The 21,625-nt window shown below is 42.9% G+C and overlaps 1 protein-coding gene across 2 annotated transcripts in view; it reads right to left on the reverse strand.

Annotated features, from left to right (window-relative positions):
• ccdc175 (coiled-coil domain containing 175) overlaps nucleotides 1–21,625 on the reverse strand; it is a 136,069-nt gene that overhangs the window by 17,746 nt on the left and 96,698 nt on the right. For both annotated transcript variants that reach the window (XM_080202795.1, XM_080202794.1), the window contains exons 13-15: nucleotides 13,454–13,585; nucleotides 12,356–12,494; nucleotides 235–314 (exon numbers count right to left, since the gene is read on the reverse strand). In XM_080202795.1, coding sequence (XP_080058921.1) covers nucleotides 235–314; nucleotides 12,356–12,494; nucleotides 13,454–13,585 — 351 coding nt within the window. The remainder of the gene's footprint in view (nucleotides 1–234; nucleotides 315–12,355; nucleotides 12,495–13,453; nucleotides 13,586–21,625) is intronic.

Raw genomic sequence — 21,625 nt, forward strand, 5'->3', positions numbered from 1 at the left:
TAAATTTAAGTCAATGCAAATGTGACAGGAAACAGGTAGACCAAATAGTTATCTTAGTTTGACTTCATTAATTCCTAGACTACTGTATCATTCCCGGAAAAGAATCAGAATTTTGAAGCTCATATAAGCAAGTAGACACATGGCTGATGTTACAATAACCAGTGAAAGGTTTAAATTAATTGAAAGTTCTGAATGTCACTTATCCAGTATTTACAGTTGTTATATGAATATTACCTTAGACGAAAGAAGCATTGCAGCTTTTGTCTTTGAGTGGGAAATACTGTTGTCAAGTTCGAATCTCAATTTTTTCTGTTCTGTAAAAAGATGAAAAAATTCACTTTAGTCTAGGAATTAATCAAGCCAAACCAAGCTAACTATTTCCCCTAACTGTCGCGTGAATTTGCATTACTTGTATTGACTTTAAATTAGATCACTGAAAGAGGTCATTCTATAAAAAGATGAAAAAAGTCACTTGTTTGGTGGTACTGTTTAAAGATTGGAATCAAACCTTCATAAATTTAATTTATGCTCTAAATTATGGTTAGGAATGTTATTTTTCATATATTTTCCCTACACAGTGCAATATGATTATTCGCATATGAGAGTTGTGCTGGTGATGAACTAGTTCTCTAATGTTTTCTGGTTCTATTAGTAGCTACTTATCACAAAGTCTCTGGACACTTCTCATTCTTCTCTTCCAAAATTAAGAATAATAAAATTTTCAACAAAACGAATCTTATGTGAAGAGCTCACAAAGTTCTGGATTCCAGAAGTTATATGCTTCGAAAACTGTATTACTGTAATATGAAAACATTACCACAAGGAAGTTACATTAAATATCCTGTAGATTTTCTTCATTTATCAATTGACTGGCATAGCACGCACACTACAGTAACTTGATTTGCTCTAGGAAAATCATGACCCAGAGTTTTTGTTCAATTGTACTTGCTCTTCTACACAACTCACTTGAAAAGATAAATGCAGTGGATGAATCGTAAGTGTAAATTACATTCAGTGCAAGTCAAGGTTCTGCAGTCTTTTGTACTACTTTAAAAGAGACAAGAAGCTGGCTCTGGTCTCAAAACTGGCTATACCCCCAAGGTAAGTGAAAATCAGCACTGTGAATTTCTACTAATTGCACTTGCTTGCAACCTTTCATAATGACTCCAATTCCATGAATTAGCAGAATTTGGAAACTTCTGAATACCTTTGCTGATATAAAATGAAATAACTGAATACATCAATATAACTAGCAAATGAGGCTGTGAATTGTTTTCTAAACTTAGTTTCCTTTCTTTAAATTAGGGTTACTCACAGGTGGTAAGCTTGAAATATTGATTAAATGATTATTTATTGTGAAAAATCCACCTTCATCCCTACTATTCAAAATGCATTCTTAAATGAATCAAGGAACAGGGTTTAAAACAAAATAGTATTCTGAAAAGAAGTTAAGAAATTTTCACAGCAAAATGCATTTGTGGTGATATGATAATAGGCATGTTACGCTGCTATTTTACTGGCTCTTCCTGCCAGTTGATCGGTGTGGTAAGCTGGTAAGAAGGTGAGAAGTGAAAATCTGGATCACGCCTGTTTTTTTGCTTCTTGCAATCTTACTGGCATTGATTTGCTGGTGAAATTAGCTTTTGTTTTAAACTCACCCCCAAAAAAACTCACTCATTCAGTACTTGGAATATTTTTCATAAAATTCTGCCCTTAAGTGTCATAAAAGTCTGAAAACGGGAATTATTCATGCCACCCAGCACCACAATCATTCAACACTTAGTGCAATGAAAAAGCTTCCATGCAATTCTTGCTAGAATGGTGGCTTTAAACCCATGACTTGCCTAAACCAGCTGCAGCTGAACACCGTTAAGAGCAGTGGGAACTCCATATTAACATTAATGATGCACACTGTTCTGGGAAAATTTGAAGGTGGCCAATTATGTCTTTACATAGACAATTCAAAACTCGCAAGGCAAATATCTCTGTGCAAAAACATAACAAATTTATCTTGCATCGTGTAATAAGTCCTCGGAGGCAGAAGCCCCTTCACCAAAATCCCCTTATTTATAATTCTGACAATAGCATGCAGAGTGCTTTCAGTTAGCAATCTACACTCAGAGTGATGTGGACATGCCGGCGTTGGACTGGGGTAAACACAGTAAAAAGTCTGACAACACCAGGTTTTAGTCCAACCGATTTATTTGATAGTAAACTCACAAGCTTTCGCGTTAGCCCCTTCGTCAGGTGAATGGAGAGAGTTCTGGCCAGAACTCTCCATTCACCTGACGAAGGGGCTAACCCAAAAGCTTGTGAGTTTACTATCAAATAAATCGGTTGGACTAAAACCTGGTGTTGTCAGACTTTTTACTGTGTTTACACTCAGAGTCCCAGAGGAACTGCCATTCCTTGTTAAGTACAAAGAGACTCCCTGATTGACCCATCAATTTGTCCTTAATTAGGGAGTTCATATTCTAACAGCCCCACTTCAATTGCCTGATTAAAGTCATTACACATAGAATGAACAAAACAAACATGAAGCCCACTGGAGACTTCCAAAGGGTTGAACAGCTCTGGGAATAGACCAACAGAACCACTCCGAAAGATCCGACGCATTTAGTCAAATACAGATCAATTATAGTTTTTTTGAACCAATAATTCCACCCTTCATTAGCTTAAAATCAATTTCATTTAGTCATCATGCATAAATACAAATCACTATTAAGTACCTCAGCCAACCATATGATACTTAATAGCATGGTGATATTTTATTCGTCCAACAAGTCTGGACGCGGCCTCCCTTCTTGGCTCTAACTATATCCCTGTTGTCTGGTAATGGCAGGTGCTACTGTAAGATCAACGTGAACATTCTCATTGGTTCACTGCCAAGTTGAATGGACATGTGTTCCTGCGTCCAGGGGCATAGCTTTCCTCGTGTCTGGGCACTGAATGCAACTATTCATAAATGTTGCAAAATATGCTCCCTTATAGGAATTCCCGATATGACTACTGCTGACTAGCCTGTTCCCAAATCTCTGGATTTAAACTAATGACATTTAACGCCAGGCCTTTCAGTAACTTTGCTTGGTTAAAGTGAACAATACATTTAAAATACATCTCAAATATTGGCATAGGTTTTAAAATCATGACTACTTGTTCTGATTCACTTAGTGCATTCACATATATGTAAACTGTTTGTGTTAGCTTATCTAATAATCATTTAACTGCTGACTGATCCCCTCTTAAAGACTGCATTATTAGCTGGTTACGAATCCACTTCATTGCACATTCAGTCAGTGACACCAGGAAGATGGCACAGCATAGAGCAGCCTCATACTTTACAGAGGGGGAGCTGGGACAGATGCCGGATGCTGGAAGAGGGCCATATTATTCCCCCAGGACAATCAGCAGCCCAGGGGCGAGCTTGGAAGGCAGTGGCAGGGGCAGTCATCGTCCGTGCACTGGCACAGAGGACCAGCAGCGTGCCGGAAGAAAATGAATGACCTCATTTGGGCAGCAAGGATGAGTGTCCATCCCCTCCTACCATCAGTCCAGTCTGTTGCACCTGCAATATCCATGTCGAGCCACTCCCTGACATCCCGTGGCCTTCCAGCACCTGAACCCCTAACAACCCCTCTGGTATCCTCCCCTTCACAACCCATCTGCCAGGCCACAGCCCCATCTAACAATCACTAACCCTAACACCCATAGTCCTTCCACCCGTAAGGTTTTCAATTCGCCCACCTGTCCTTACAGGATAAGACAGCCCATAACAGGAGGGAATGGGAGAAAATCAGAAGTGGTGTCCTCGAGTTGCATCTCCACACTCCCTTTGAAGAGTGCACACAGAAGTTGGCGGAAGAGGGCGAGGAACAAAATGTGAATGACAGCCAGATTGGAGTGTGACATGGAAGCAGGCAATCGCAAAACCTTCATTCATATGACATATCTCAAGAAAATGGTATGCTACCCAGACGCTTGTCCCTGCCTTGCACTGAACTTGTGTCCTTTATTGTATACAGCCACCCTCCCAGCATAGATACCTTCACCATGGTTGGACAAGTTAGTGATGAGGCTTCAGAATCATTTACTGGTGTGTGCATGACACATGGAATATAGTTAATATGATTATCCATCCCGGGCATCCCTACTCCCTCGCAGCAGCCAGTGTCCCCATGAATCTGGATGCTAGCAATGGTGCTATGGGTTACCTCAATGTGTTGCCTACACATCCTCACCATGATGGATCTGGAGAGCATATGGGTGCTGTGAGGGGATCCTCATTGGGAATCTTTGCAGCATAGATATGGATGCATCCACCTGGATGTCTGGTGCATTAGATTCCAGGAACGGTTTTCAGTTTAGCCAGATGCTACAGAGGCTATTGCGATTATTATAGGATGGGATCCCATTGATGGCTGCACTGCAGAATCCATGCAGTGTGATGAGCCATACTAACAACTGCAAAGCTGCCTTGAGTGGGGCATAAGCTGACAGAGCTGCTACTGGTCACTGTTAGTGGGGCCTGGGATAGAATGTCTGCTGTCAGCCACTGAGCCTGCCCAGCAGACAAGAAGCAGAGAAACCAGAGCAATATCTGTGGGGATGATAATCAACCTCATGTGAAACCTCTTGCAGCTGGTCCATAGCCAGGGGGAATGGGTACAACACAAGCCCTAAGTCAACTGTGATCCCTAACTGGAGGGCCAATGCAAGCTCCCCGTCCAACACCACACCATGGCGGTAGCACAGACTGCCCCCTCTGCACGCCAGGGGTCAGTGTTCAGTGGTACTCACCTCCTTGCTCCCCTTTGCCATTGTTGTGCCTGAACCAGACTCTTATACAGCCATACTGCCAGCGTGATATCTCATGGGTGAAGTAGATATATTCTGGCAATGGGAACAATATCTTGCCGACTTCAAAATGCATTCAAATTCATGCTGATAAGCTTTGCGTGCGTAAAAAGTGCATGGGAAGATATCAAACTGTTTGGCACCAGTGCAAATCTGATTATTAGCTTTGCATGCTATCTCTGCACCTCACCATGCTGATGGTGCATTTTTTAAATTGTTCATGGGATATGGGCATTGCTGGCATTTATTGCATATCCTAACTTTCTTTTCTTATACGCCAGATAGCCAGCAAGTGAAGGGTACACCCAAAGCTAATCTATATTCTGAATAAATTTATTCATAAAGTAAAACATCATTCCACTCAACTTGTGTCCGTAAGTATCTTTTTAGATCTGCTCAAGAAACTATCCAATCAATACTCTCCACCTGTATGTGCTTAACTTCAATTGATACAATTGATAAAATAAACAGATTTCATTCATTCATGTTAAACAAAATATAACAGTTAATATGCATAAACAATATTTGATGAGGTTAAAGAGAAAAATTCTTCCATATGATGTACATATGACATCCCTCTTCTGGGACCCCTCGTAATTTCTCAGGATTGTACTTCCTTTTGTGAAACAATCAACTAATTGATGAACCTTTCATCCTGGCAATTTATTTTCTTTCCAACATTTATTTAAATCCAGCAAGATCAATCTGTAGTCTTTTTTCATTTAATGGAGCATATGTTAATCCACAATGATTATCAATGTAATATCCAAGGGCAAACTTTCTTCAGTACTCCCCTGTATAGAAATTCCCCGAAAATATATGAAATAGAATCCCATATCCTCTGCTTTTGCAAGGGCTCATGTTTCTGTGACTAAAGTGTTTTTCATTTCCTTAGCTTTCCAGGCTAAAGCACAACATATCCTACTTTCAGCAATCAAAAATAATAGCCTAGTTTCAGGCTACATTCTCCTGCCACCATGAAAACGGGAATGAATCTATCAAGTTGGATTCATCCGCCTGATGGATGGAAATATATGCATCCTGAGAGATCTGCCTTCCAGCCCGGCTGCTCAGAGATCAGGGCACCCTCTGTTTATAAAATGGTCACTCCTGCTGACCAGGGGACCATCACTAATCCCTTAGCAAAGAGGAGCATCCCCCTCCCCCCCCCCAACTCCCAAACCATCCAGGTATGTGGGTGACATGACTCAACTCCCTCCTCGGCCCTCCCCTCAGCCTCCACCCACCTCCCTGCAGACTCCCATTTAGCACCCCCTTCAGCTCACGCACTGTGACAGTCCCAATGATGCACTGCACCATGTCACTGACACCCATGCTTGGCACCTTTGGCCTCAAGGAAGAATCAAGAAGGTATGCCCAATACCCATGTGCCCTCTGCTGATGTCATGCTGCAGACAAAGGGTTCCCCAAGGGTCCTGGGGTTTTGTGGTGTTGGGCCGGGGACAAGGGGTTTATCTCACCACTAACCCCGCCCCCCCTGCCCACCCCCACCCCACCCCGGATGAGAGTCGAGTGACTGGAGTGACCCTTCTAGCCCTGGCAGACCTAACAATCACCCCTGACATGGCGATTTCAGGCAGCTCTGTGATCAACATCTTCATTTCTGTCTGTTAGTTGTGAAAATTTGAAAGGGTCTGATCACTTTGATCTTCATGTCCCTGGACAGCTGGCAGGCTCTTAAATCACAGCAGCACTCCATTTTGCAGCAAGGATTTCCTTTCTCACTGTCAGAAACTGCAGGTGTGAGCAGATCCCGTTGAAGTCCTTTCACAGAGCTTGCCATGGGAATCGTAGTGGATGGGGGTGGACCATATAAAGGCCTGTTGACCTCAGGCAGAAATTTCCAGCTTTGGGGTGAGCGTGGCTGGAAAATCCTGCCTGGGTTGAACTTAATAGGACTAGGGGGGTGGGGGGAAGGGTGGTGGTGTGTGGCGTTTGCCCTCTCCATAACTGTTCACACAGCCCTAATATATTCACACAGCTTTTATTTGAAGTCTTTTGAGCCTTTCTGGAAAGCTGAAACTTTTGAAATTCTCATTATTTCATTGAAATCCTTTGATCTCTTTCAATTTCATAGTGCAATGCTTGAAAATACGCTTTCATTGGCAGCTTAATGAATTTCTTCTCAGTCTCCAGTCAGCTGTATTTATTTACCTTTTCCTTCAGCCTTGAATGCATCTCAAGCACTGCCAATCTCCCTAAGTATTGACAGCTGTGGGTTTTTTTTTAAAGGGAATAGGTGGCTTCACTTCCTCTTTTGCACAACATGCAAGACATACATTCAGATTTGGAATTATATCACCATTTCTTCATTGTTGTTGCATCAAAAGTCTGGAACTTCCTGTCTAACAATATTGAGTGCGTACCTACATCACATGGATGCAGTGGTTCAAGGAAGCAACTCACCATCTGTTTCTCAAGAGAAACATTGAAAACATAGAACATTACAGCACAGAACAGGCCCTTCGGCCCTCAATGTTGTGCCAAGCTATGTCCAATTCCCAGATCAAGCTATCCCCTCCCTATAATTCTGGAGTGCTCCAGGTGCCTATCCAATAACCGATTGAAAATTCCTGAAGTGTCCGACTCTACTATTACAGCAAGCAGTTTATTCCACACCCCAACCACTCTCTAAGTAAAGAATCTACCTCGGATATCCCTCCTATATCTCCCACCATGAACCTTACAGTTGTGCCCTCTATTAACAGCTGCATCCACCCGAGGAAATAGTCTCCGCACATCCACTCTATCAATCCCTCTCATCATCTTATAAACCTCTACTAAGTTGCCTCTCATCTTTCTCCACTCAAAGGAAAAAGGCCCAGCTCCCTCAACCTTTCCTCATAAGACCTACCCTCCAAACCAGGCAGCATCCTGGTAAATCTCCTCTGCACTCTCTCCAATGCTTCCACATCCTTCTTATGATGAGGTGACCAGAACTGAACACAATATTCTAAATGTGGTCTCACCAATATCCGGTATAGTTGCAGCATAACCCCACAGCTCTTAAACTCAAACCCCCTGTTAATAAACGCAAACACACTATAAGCCTTCTTCACGGCTCTGTCCACTTGAGTGGCAACCTTCAGAGATCTGTGGATATGAACCCCAAGATCTCTCTGTTCCTCCACATTCCTTAGAACCCTGCCGTTGACCCTGTAATCTGCATTCAAGTTTGTCCTACCAAATTGAATCACCTCACACTTATCAGGGTTAAACTCCATCTGCCACTTTTCAGCCCAGTTCTGCATCCTATCAATGTCTCTTTGCAGCCTGCAAGAGCCCTCCACCTCATCCACTACTCCACCAATCTTGGTGTCATCAGCAAATTTACTAACCCACCCTTCAGCCCCTTCTTCCAAGTCATTGATAAAAATCACAAAAAGCAGAGGACCCAGCACTGACCCCTGTGGTACACCGCTGGTAACTGGCCTCCAGTTTGAAAATTTTCCTTCCACCACCACCCTCTGTCTTCTATGATACAGCCAGTTACTTATCCAATTGGCCAAATTTCCTTCTATCCCACACCTCCTTATCTTCATGAGCCTACCATGGGGAACCTTATCAAACGCCTTACTAAAATCCATGTATACAACATCAACTGCTCTACCTTCATCCACACACTTAGTTACCTCCTCAAAGAATTCAATCAAATTCGTGAGGCAGGACTTACCCCTCCTGAAACCATGATTAAACTGAATCTTTCCAAATGGTCATAAATCCTATCTCTCAGGACCCTTTCCATTAACTTACCGACCACTGAAGTAAGACTAACTGGCCTATAATTACCAGGATCATTCCTATTTCCTTTCTTGAAAAGAGGAGCAACCCTGTGGACAGTGAGGACCCTAAGATCAAAGCTAAAGGCTCCGCAATCTCATCCCTTGCCTCCCAAAGTATCCTAGGATGTATCCCATCAGGCCCAGGGGACTTATCCACCCCCAGGTTTTTCAAAATTGCTAATACATCTTCCCTCAGAACATCCACCTCCTCCATCCTATCAGCCTGTACCATGCAGTCCTCCTCAAAAACATGGCCCCTCTCCTTCGTGAACACTGAAGAAAAGTATTCATTCATAAGAACATAAGAAATAGGAGCAGGAGTAGGCCATCTAGCCCTTCGAGCCTGCCCCGCCATTCAATAAGATCATGGCTGATCTGTTGTGGCTCAGTTCCACTTTCCCGCCCTCTCCCCATAACCCTTAATCCCCTCTCTTATCAAGAACCCATCAACCCGCTTCTTAAAAATATTTAGCGAGGCAGCCTCCACCACTTCAACGGGCAGAGAATTCCAGAGATTCACCACCCTTTGAGTGAAGAAGTTCCTCCTCAACTCCGTTCTAAACCGCCTCCCCTTTATCTTGAGGCTGTGCCCCCTAGTCCTACTGTCTTTTTTGAGCGGGAAGAGTCTCTCCACCTCTATCCTATCCATCCCATTCATCATCTTATACGTCTCAATGAGATCTCCCCTCATTCTTCTAAACTCTAACGAGTACAAGCCTAGTTTATTCAGCCTCTCCTCATAGCTCAATCCCCTCAACTCCGGTATCAGCCTAGTAAACCTCCTCTGCACTCCCTCCAGGGCCAAAATATCCTTGCGCAGGTGCGGCGCCCAAAACTGCACACAGTACTCCAGCTGCGGCCTCACCAATGCCCTATACAGCTGCAGCAAGACCTCCCTACTTTTATATTCAATCCCCCTCGCTATGAAGGCCAGCATCCCATTTGCCTTCCTGACCACCTGCTGCACCTGCAAGCTGGGTTTTTGCGACTCATGCACAAGGACCCCGAGGTCCTCACATATCTGTTCTGACTCCATGCACAAGTTCCCACTACTATCCTTGACTGGCCCTAACCTCACCTTGGTCATTCTTTTATTTCTCACATAAGAGTAAAAAGCCTTGGGGTTTTCTTTTATCCGACCTGCCAAGGACTTCTCATGCCCCCTCCTAGCTCTTCTAAACTCTTTCTTTAACTCATTTCTAGCTACCTTGTAACACTCAAGCGACCCAACTGAACCTTGTTTTTTCATCCTTACATACGCTTCCTTTTTCCTACTGGCACTCATTCAACCTCGTTTGTGAACCATGGTTCCCTCAGTCAGCCATTTCCTCCCTGCCTGCCAGGGACATACCTATGAAGGACTCGCAGTACATGTTCCTTGAAAAAGCTCCACTTTTCGTTTGTGCCCATACCTGACAGTTTCTGCTCCCATCTTATGCTCCCTAATTCTTGCCTAATCGCATCATAATTACCCATGCCCCAATTATAAACTTTGCCCTGTTGTGTAAGCCCATCCCTCTCCATTGCAATAATGAAGGACACAAATTGTGGTTACTATCTCCAAAGTGCTTTCTCACAAACAAATCTAACACTTGGCCCGGTTCATTACCCAAGTACCATGTGGCCCCAGCTCTTGTCGGCTTATCCACAATTGTGTCAGGAAACTCTCCTGCACACTCTGTACAAAAAGTGTCCCAAACAAACTATTCGACCTATAAAGGTTCCAATCAATATCTGGAAAGTTAAGTCGCCCATAATAACTACCGTGACCTCCACACCTATCCATAACCTGCTTTGTCATTTCCTCCTCCACATCTCTATTACTATTTGGGGCCCTATAGAAAACTCCTAACAATGTGACCAATCCTTTCCTATTTCTAACTTCAGCCCATATTGCCTCAGTAGGTCCTCGAAATGTCTTTCAGCAGCCGTAAGACTATCCTTGATTAACAATGCTACTCCTCCACCTCTTTTACCGCCTTCCCTACTCTTACTGAAACATCTATACCCTGGAACTGCCAACAACCATTCTTGTCCCTGTTCTAACCATGTCTCCGTAATGGCCACAACATCATAGTCCTAAGTACCAATCCACGCTCCAAGTTCACCTACCTTATTCCTAATGCTCCTTACATTGAAGTAGATACACTTCAATCCACCATCCTGGCTGCCTATACACTCCTGAAACCTTCCTCAGTACCTCGCGATCCTCAATATTGGCTTTTGGACTACCTCTCATTTTCCCAACCCTCTGAAAAATTAGTTCAAACCCCCCCGAAGAGCAGATGCAAATTTCCCTCCCAGGATATTACTGCCCCTCTGGTTCAGGTGCAAACCATCCTGTTTGTACAGGTCCCACCTTCCCCAGAATGTGCTCCAATTATTCAAGTAAATGAAACCCTCTCTCCTACACCATCCCTCTCTTCTCCATTCAAATTTATTGGGGAAAAAACCTTCCCGGGGTCACTGGGGCCAACTTCCGGTTTTACACTCCCAGTTTAGAAAAAAAACCTCTGAAAAAAGTAAGGTAAAAATCCCTCTTGCTTTCAAGCTCTCTGTACTGAGTCTCTACTCCAACTGCTCCTTTGGAAACAATGAGGTCGAACCCTCTAAGGTAAGCCCCTTTTAAAGGAAAAAAAAAACTTCCCAGGGTCACTGGGCCTACTTCCGGTTTTACACTCCCAGTTTAGAAAAAAAAACCTCTGAAAAAAGTAAGGTAAAAATCCCTCTTACTTTCAAGCTCTCTGTACTGACTCTCCACTCCAACTGCTCCTCTGGAAACAATGAGATCGAAATTAGGGATGGACAACAAATGCTGGCTCTGCTAGCAATGCTCACATTCCAGGAAAGTATAAAATAATATCACTAATACTCAATTTTTATTCCAGTATATTTAATTCACTGAATTTAAATTGCTCAGTTGCTATCATGGGGTGTTACTGTATAATTAGTCCTTTGGATTACTAATCGAGTAACATAACCATAGATTGGGGCAGAAGATCATCCTTGATTATGTTGACATGCAGAGCTGGTTCAAACGATCATGTGGTCTATTCTTGCACCCATTTCGTCAGTTCTTATACTTGCATGTCTGAACTTGCAGTTGAATTGCTAAAAGCATCCAAAACAGAAGCTCCACACTTGTGTATTTAATACAGATACAAAATTACTTGATACTGTAGATACACATGGTCACTTAGTTCTATATCGTATAAAGATCTAGACCTCAAAGCTAATAATTGCAGAGCAATGCAAAATGCAAGCACGCATATCGATAATTAATTGTTCATTGAGTGTGAGCAATGTGACAACCAGTGGTGGAAAGTGGTTCTGCCAGCCTAAATTTACATATTGCTGTAGCTTTCCATAGCATCAATTTATTTAATTTATCAGAAGGGGGGAATTCTCCTGTCCCACCCACGACGGGAATTGGGAAGGGGGAGAAGACCATGCAAAGATCCGTTGCCGTTGAGCAGGATTTTCTGGTTTTGGGCTGAGCACGACTGGAAAATCCCCCTGAGAATGTGTTTCTAAATCTATTTGCTACCTTAACCTTTAACCTGGTGTCTGTTTCTATCATGCTGTTTGTTCAATTGGTGCACCAAACATCAACTTCCACAGTAACAACAATTTCTGAACTTCTGTTTTCCTTTAACTTTCTTGATGCAAAATTCAAACAAATGCTATAATCATCATACCTTCACATTCTTTCTGTAGTTTATCACAAACTGCTGTCTCCTCAGCAAGCAAAGATTCTAATGTCTGATGGGTGGACACTTTCTCCTGTAGTTCCTCTTTTAGTGCTTTTATGGTTTTATTCATACCTTCAATTTCATTCTTTTGAAATAAGAAATAGAAGTTTCAAGAAAGACTTTAATATATTTTTATTAGACTTGCAAGTTCACTAACAAGTTAGTAGGAATATGTTTAATTGTCAATGCAATTAGCACTAGGCTGACATTTTACAGTAAATTAGCTGGTGAATTATTAAAAGAAGTTGGATTTAAATGCTCAACACTGCATATTTACAGTGGATGTACTTGAATTTGAAACCACTGACCTTTTCAGTTTCTAAACATATAATTCCCCATTTGCTTAAGGTGACTTCTAGGGATAAACACCAAAACCATTTGATATATTGCAAATAATTGTTATAAAATTCCTCTTTCTATTTGTTCATAATGTTTTTAAGTAGAATTAATGAAACTTTAAAAACATGTTAGTTACAATCTGTAATAGCTTTCAGCACCCTGTTTTTGAAATAGAAATTCATATTTAGTGTGGCTTTCGTTGTTCTACTTTTTAATCTGTTCCAAACAATCAACAATTAAACAGATAAAAGTAGAAAAATATACAGATTTAAAAGTTAACATGATTTGGAGCAGACTTTCGCAAAAGCACCCAAGGACACCAAAATTTGCATATCATTAAGGTAAGAGGTAAGGTGTACACCAAAAATTGAATAGGTATAACCTTCATTTAAAAAAAGGTCATTTTACTCTGAGTAACTTATTCAAATAGTAATTATTACATTAATATTACATAGTCCTTCATAAATATATGCATTTTATATTTGAATCAGTTACAATAAATATCAATTAATGCAGTTATGTTACTTTTATCACTCTTACAGTTGCTTCTTAGTCTGATTCGGAAATTCAGCAGTGTGAAACTTGCTTAGGGAAGACTTCCCACATGACATGGTGTAGTATCAAGTAGAATTTCAAATTCTTCAAGAGATTCCCCCACCCATCAATAAATAAAGTTTAATAAACAGAAGGCAAAATATATATTACTTTCAACTGATTGATATCTGTTGTCAAATTATGTTCTGTGTTGCCAGTTGTGGCTTTTGTTTCTGTAAGCTGTTGTTTGAGAGTCACAGTCTTCTCAGCATATGTATTAATCTCGTTCTGTAGTCTCTTAATCTGGTTTTAAGAATAAAAGAGTGGTAAATATAAAATATACATCATTCTTTACCACAGTGGTCTTCCAAACAAACAGACATTTATATAAGGCATTTAATTTATTCACTCCAAACTCCAAAGCAAAGATTAATAATTATATACTGGCAACATATTCAAAACATGGGTCATTTATGGGTTGTTCGGATATCTTACATTTATTAGTCCCTATTAACATGTTTACGAGTCCTCAAACCAAGTTACTGAAAAAGTTAAAGAAGTGCTTTATTTGTGCTTGAAATGCAGGATACATTCTCTCCTGATATTCTTCAGGACTGGTGGGGGTTGCAGGAGCCCAGATTTAGAGGCTTGCAAGTGTGCATGGCAGTGTTATATTTTTACAAAATTATCACTTTGTCTTGTCATGCATATATAAACATAAGAACATAAGAACATAAGAAATAGGAGCAGGAGTAGGCCATCTAGCCCTTCGAGCCTGCCCCGCCATTCAACAAGATCATGGCTGATCTGTCGTGGCTCAGTTCCACTTTCCCGCCCTCTCCCCATAACCCTTAATCCCTTCTCTTATCAAAAACCCATCAACCCGCTTCTTAAAAATATTTAGCGAGGCAGCCTCCACCACTTCAACGGGCAGAGAATTCCAGAGATTCACCACCCTTTGAGTGAAGAAGTTCCTCCTCAACTCCGTTCTAAACCGCCTCCCCTTTATCTTGAGGCTGTGCCCCCTAGTCCTACTGTCTTTTTTGAGCGGGAAGAGTCTCTCCACCTCTATCCTATCCATCCCATTCATCATCTTATACGTCTCAATGAGATCTCCCCTCATTCTTCTAAACTCTAACGAGTACAAGCCTAGTTTATTCAGCCTCTCCTCATAGCTCAATCCCCTCAACTCCGGTATCAGCCTAGTAAACCTCCTCTGCACTCCCTCCAGGGCCAAAATATCCTTGCGCAGGTGCAGCGCCCAAAACTGCACACAGTACTCCAGCTGCGGCCTCACCAATGCCCTATACAGCTGCAGCAAGACCTCCCTACTTTTATATTCAATCCCCCTCGCTATGAAGGCCAGCATCCCATTCGCCTTCCTGACCACCTGCTGCACCTGCAAGCTGGGTTTTTGCGATATCCACATGCATATCCACAATGCCATATCTCAAAATAGTTAGTGTACTGGATGGTGGTTGGGGCAGCTGCTTTGGGAAACCAAAATCAGTGTCGGGTGCAAAGCATTACAAGAACTATAGAATCCCTACAGAGCAGAAAGAGGTAATTTGGCCCTTCGAGCTTGTGCCAACAATAATTGTAACCATATGCAATTAATTCATTTGATTTGATTTATTATTGTCATATATATTTGGGATACAGTGCAAAGCAATGTTTCTTGTGCACTATACCATCAAAACATACCATTCATAGCGTACAGAGTGGAGAAGAAAATGAGAAGGTGCAGAATATGGTAAGTAGTAAGTATTTTCTCAACACCAGATTAAAGTCCAACAGGTTTATTCGGTAGCACGAGCTTTTGGAGCACTGTCCCTTCATCAGGTGAGTGAAGAGTTCAGTCCACAAACAGGGCATATATAGACACAAACTCAATTACAAGATAATGGTTGGAATGCGAGTCTTTTCAGGTGCAGACAATGTAAGCAGAGAGAGGGTTAAGCACAGGTTAAAGAGGTGTGAATTGTCTCCAGCCAGGACAGTTAGTGAGATTTTGCAAGCCCAGGCAAATCGTGGGGGTTACAGATAATGTGATATGAAGCCAAGATCCCGGTTGAGGCTGTCCTCATGTGTACAGAACTTGGCTATCAGTTTCTACTCAGCAATACTGTGTTGTCGTGTGTCGCGAAGGCTGCCTTGGAGAACGTTTAGCTGAAAGTCAAAGGCTGAATGCTCGTGACTGCTGAAGTGTTCCCTGACAGGAAGGGAACACTCTTGCCTGCTGATTGCTGAATGGTGTCCGTTCATTCGTTGTTGTAGCATTTGCATGGTCTCGCCAATGTACCATGCCTCGGACATCCTTTCCTGCAGGTAGCCATGATGTGGAGATGCCGGCCTTGGACTGGGGTAAGCACAGGAAGAAGCCTTACAACACCAGATTAAAGTCCAACAGGTTTATTTGGCAGCACAAGCTTTCGGAGTGTCAGGCTCTTTCATCAGGTGAATGAAGAGCTGTGTTCACAAACAGGGCTTGTACAGATGCAAACTCAGTTTAGAAGATAATGATTGGAATGCGAGTCTTTACAGGTAATCAAATCTTAAAGGTACAGACAATGTGAGTGGAGAGAGGGCCAAGCACATGTTAAAGTGGTGTGTATTGTCCCCAGCAAGGACAGTTAGCGAGATTTTGCAAGCCCAGACAAGTCGTGGGGTTACAAATAGTGTGTCATGAACTCAAGATCCCGGTTGAGGCCATATTCATGTGTGTGGAACTTGGCTATCAGTTTCTGCTCAGTGATCCTGCGTTGTCGTGTGTTATGAAGGCCACCTTGGAGAATGCTTACCTGAAGATCAGAGGCTGATGGCCCGTGACTGCTGAAGTGTTCCCTTCCTGAAGTGTGGAAGGGAACACTCCTGCCTGGTGATTGTCAAGCGGTGTTTATTCATCTGTTGTCGTAGCGTCTGCATGGTCTCTTCAGTGTACCGTGCCTTGGGGCATCCTTTCCTGCAGTGTATCAGGTAGACAATGTTGGCTGAGTTGCAAGAGTATGTACTGTATACCAGGTGGATGGTGTTCTCATGTAAGATGATGGCATCCGTGTCGATGATCCAGTACGTCTTGCAGAGATTGCTGTGGCAGGGTTGTGTGATGTCATGATCACTGTTCTCCTGAAGGCTGAGTAGTTTGCTGTGGACAACGGTCTGTTTGAGGTTGTGTGATTGTTTGAAGAAGTGGGGATGTGGAGATGGCCTTGGCGAGATGTTCACCTTCATCGATGACATGTTGAAGGCTCTGGAGAAGATGTCATTGTTTCTCTGCTTCGGGGAAGTACTGGACACGAAGGGTACTCTGTCCCCTGTGCCCTGTGTTTGTCTTCTGTGGAGGTTGGTGTGGTTTCTCGCTGTGGCATATCAGAACTGGCGATACATGAGTTGAGCGCCATACCCCTTTCTTATGAGGTCATCTTTCAGCATCTGTAGGTGTCTGCTGCGATCCTCCTCATCTCAGCAGATCCTGTGTATACGGAGGGCTTGTCCGTAGGGGATGGCTTCTCAAATGTGTTTAGGGGAGAAGCTGGAGAAGTAGAGCATCGTGAGGTTATCCGTGGACTTGAGGTACAGTGAACTGCTGAGGTGACCGTCCTTGATGAAGATGCATGTGTCCAAGAATGCAACCGAGTCCAGAGATTAATCCATGGTGAGTCTGATGGTGGGATAGGACTTGTTGATATCATCATACAGTTGTTTCAATGATTGTTTGCATGAGACCAAAGGAAGAAAATGTCATTGATGCATTTAGTGTATAGCATTGGTTGAAGGTCCTGTCCAGTGAAGAGGTCTTGTTCGAACCTGTGCATAAAGATGTTGGCATATTTAGGTGCATATTTGGTCCCCAAGGCTGTTCTGTGTGTCTGGATGAAGAAATGGTTGCTGAAGGTGAAGACATTGTGATCCAGACTGAAGTGGTTGAGTTGTAGAATTGCATCTGGAGATTGGTGGCTTGAGTATTGAGGCAGTTGCAGCAATGCCGTCATCGTGGTAGTGCGGAGTCATCCATTGTGACGAGGCATGTTCCTGGTTCAACTGCTTCATGTGTGCTGAGTTTCTGTAGGACACCTGCAGTGTCAAGACAGAAGCTGGGGATTCTTTGTACAGTGGGTTTCAGGATGCCCTCGACGTAGCCAGAGAGATTCTCACACAGGGTCCCATTGCCCGATATGACGGGACAGTCAGATGTATTGGCTCTCTGTATCTTTGGGAGGCAGGAGAGATCTCCAATGCGGGGCATACGTGGGATGAGAGCACAGAGAATGCTCTGAAGATCTGGATCAAAGGTCTTGATCAGTCTGTTGAGTTGATGGGTGTGTTCTTTGGTCGGATCTGCAGGTAAGTGTCTCTAGTGTTCCTCGTTGTTCAGTCATCGATACACTTTGCAGTAATCCGTTCTGTTCAGTATGACAGTGGCCCTTCCTTTGCTGGTGTGATGACAATGTTGCAGTTGGTCTTGAGAGCGTGGATGGCATTCTGCTGTGCTTAGGTGACGCTCGGGGCTGTCTTGTGAATGTGGCTAATGAATCTGGCATTGACGCACCTCCCGAGGGCCTGGGCATAATATCGAGTTGAGGGCAAAGGCCTTAAGGAGGAGCCCAATTTGACTCTTTCCTCTTCAGTTGCTGCACCATAGATCCGTCTGTCGGCTGTTCCAATTCATTGGCTGTCTCATTGTGTTCGCTGTTGGCCTCTTGGGGTTTGTGGAAGAACTCCCGCAGCCTCATTCGCCTGATGAATTCCTCTGTGTCCGCTGCAAGATTGATGGGTTCATTTTGATGGTGGTGCAGAAATTGAGCCCTTGGCTGAGAACTTTGATTTCGTCTGGTTAAAGTGTGTAGTCTGATACGTTGACAATGGACCTCCCTGCACTGGTATTGTTGTCTACTGTGATACCAGGGGAGGTTTGGTTGCTGCTGGTGATGATGCTGAGTTTCTCAAGTTTCCTGTTCTTGGTGTGCATTTAGATGGCGCAGTTCCATTGTCTCGTCTGCTTGGCAGTATTTTGCAGCTGGTCTGTGCCTTGAGCGTAAATTGAGAATTTGGACTCTATCTTGGTTACACCCCCCCCACTTCTTGCCTTCAAATAATTGCATAACCACAAACAGACCATTATCTGCAGCAAACTATCCAGCCTTCAGGAGAACAGTGACCACGACACCAAACAACTCTGCCACAGCAACCTCTGCAAGATGTGCCAGATCATTGACACAGATGCCATCATCTCACATGAGAACACCATCCACCAGGTACATAGCACATACTCTTGTGACTTGGGTAACATTGTCTACCTGATACTGCAGGAAAGGATGTCCTGAGGCATGGTACATTGGGAAGACCATGCAGACACTACGGCAATGGATGAACGAACACTGTTCGACAATCACCGGGCCGGAGTGTTCCCTTCCAGTCGGGGAACACTTCAGCAGTCATGGGCATTCAGCCTCAGATCTTCGGGTAAGCGTTCTCCAAGGCGGTCTTCACAACACATGACAATGCAGAATCACTGAGCAGAAGCTGATAACCAAGTTCTGCACACGAGGACGGCCTCAACCTGGATCTTGGGTTCATGTCACACTATCTGTAACCCCCGCGGCTTGCTTGGGCTTGCTAAATCTCACTGTGCTGGCTGGAGACAATACACACTTTTTTAACCTGTGTTTGGCCCTCTCTCCACTCACATTGTATGTACCTTTAAGATCTGATTACCTGTAAAGACTTGCACTCCAACCATTATCTTGTAAATTGAGTTTGCGTCTGTATATGCCCTGTTTGTGAACATAGCTCTTAACTCACCTGATGAAGGAATCTGAGACTCCAAAAGCTTGTGCTGCCAAATAAACCAGTTGGACTTTAACCTGGTGTTATGAGACTTCTTACTGTGCTTACTCCAGTCCAACGTTGGCATCTCCACATTATGGCTATCTAATACGTTGCAGGAAAGGATGTCCTGAGACACAGTACATTGGGAAGACCATGCAGATGCTACGACAACGAATGAAAGGACACCGCTTGACAATAAGCAGGCAGGAGTGTTCCCTTCCTGTCGGGGAACACTTCAGCAGCCACGGGCATTCAGCCTCTGATCTTCTGCAAGGCAGCCTTCACGACACACGACAACACAGAATTGCTGAGTAGAAACTGATAGCCAAGTTCTTTCTGTACACATGAGGACGGCCTCAACTGGGATCTTGGATTCATGTCAGACTATTTGTAACCACCACAACTTGCCTGGGCTTGCAAAATCTCACTAATTGTCTGGCTGGAGACAATTCACACCTCTTTAACCTGCACTTAACCCTCTTTCCACTCACACTGTCTACACTTGAAAGACTTGATTACTTGTTAATACTTGCATTCTTGTAATTGAGTTTGTATCCATATATGCCCTGTTTGTGAACCAAACTCTTCACTCACCTGATGAAGGGGCAATGCTCCGAAAGCTTGTGCTACCAAATAAAACCTGTTGGACTTTAACTTGGTGTTGTGAGACTGACTGTGCTGACCTCAGTCCAATGCTGGCAACTCCACATATGGCAGAATATGGTGTTACAGTCATAGCTGGGGTGTAGAGAAAGGTCAGCTTAAAATACATGGTAGGTCCATTCAAAAGTCTGATGGCAGCAGGGTAGAAGAGGTTTCTGAGTTAGTCAGATGTGATCTCAGACTTTTTTTTATCATTTTCCCGATGGAAGAAAGTGGTAGAGGTGGAATTTCAATATTTGTTCTGGTAATGTCACAAAATGTAAATACTCTTTTACTGATGGCCAACAGAACAATTCAGGTTTTTGAAAACGACTCTTCAGTGGCTGGCAGCTGGTAACTCAGGACATAAGAACATAAGAAATAGGAGCAGGAGTAGGCCATCTAGCCCTTCAAGCCTGGCCCACCATTCAATAAGATCATGGCTGATCTGTCGTGGCTCAGTTCCACATTCCCGCCCTCTCCCCATAACCCTTAATCCCGTCTCTTATCAAAAACCCATCAACTCGCGTCTTAAAAATATTTAGCGAGGTAGCCTCCACCACTTCAACGGGCAGAGAATTCCAGAGATTCACCACCCTTTGAGTGAAGAAATTCTTCCTCAACTCCGTTCTAAACCGCCCCCCCTTTATCTTGAGGCTGTGCCCCCTAGTCCTACTGTCCTTTCTGAGCGGGAAGAGTCTCTCCACCTCTATCCTATCCATCCCATTCATCATCTTATACGTCTCAATGAGATCTCCCCTCATTCTTCTAAACTCTAACGAGTACAAGCCTAGTTTATTCAGCCTCTCCTATGTCAAACCTGTGCAGCACGTTTTTCATTTGCTGAGTGGGCATTGTGACATTAATCAGTATCTTTGGAGAAAGAAAATAGAAAGAGGCTGAACAAATTAAGTGTGTACCTCAAGTGTTTCTAGTTTCTTTGTTATCCAAAACACAGAAGCTGATCAATTACATGCAAATTAAATATATGCTATTTGATTAACCTTTTTTAAAATTCTGTCACTAGCTAGGCCAGCATTTACTGCCCATCCCCAATTGTCTTTGGGAAGGTGGTTGTGAGCTGCCTTCTTTCATCACACAGATTGCAGTGGTTCATGTACATCCACAGTATTGTTAGGAAGGGAGTTCCGGGATTTTGACCCATAATGTACATATTCAAATCTAGTGACTGTACGTCTCTGTTGATTACTAAAAAGCATAGTTCTGACTGATTGATGTTGAACTCATTTGAATATGAGCAATGTAATGTTTCCCATATTCAACACAGGAAAACATGACTATTCTAATAATTCAATAACTTTGAAAAATTGGAGGAGACCAGAAATCAGTCATTTAACAATAACATTGACATATGATAAAAAATTATTTTCGAGACTGAGTTCCAAAGGCAAGGAAGTGATGCTAAAATTTATAAAACACTAGTTAGGCCCCATCTGCAGCACTGTGGTGAATTCCAAACAGCACATTTTCTGACAATTGTCAAGACCTAGAGAAAGCAAACAGGAGATGTAATAGAACTGTATCAAGGATGAAAATGTTCACTTATGTGGATAGGCTAGAGGAACTATAATTATTCTCATTAGTGCAGAGAAAATAAAGTTGAAAATTTTCAGAAGTGTTCAATATCCTCTAAGGTTTCCATTTAGTAAATAAGAAAACCTGTTCCCAGTAGTATAAGAATCATAGAATCCCTACAGTGCAGAAGGACACCATTTGGATCATGAAGTTTGTACTGACTTGCCTGAAAGAGCATTTTACCCAGTCCCTATCCATTTAACCCCGTGCATTTACCCCATTAATCACTCTAACCTATACATTTTGAGACACTAAAGGACAATTTAGCATGACCAA

Source organism: Carcharhinus amblyrhynchos, chromosome 14 (genome assembly GCF_965287045.1).
Source record: "Carcharhinus amblyrhynchos chromosome 14, sCarAmb.v2.hapA, whole genome shotgun sequence".
In the NCBI taxonomy this organism is placed as follows: domain Eukaryota; kingdom Metazoa; phylum Chordata; class Chondrichthyes; order Carcharhiniformes; family Carcharhinidae; genus Carcharhinus; species Carcharhinus amblyrhynchos.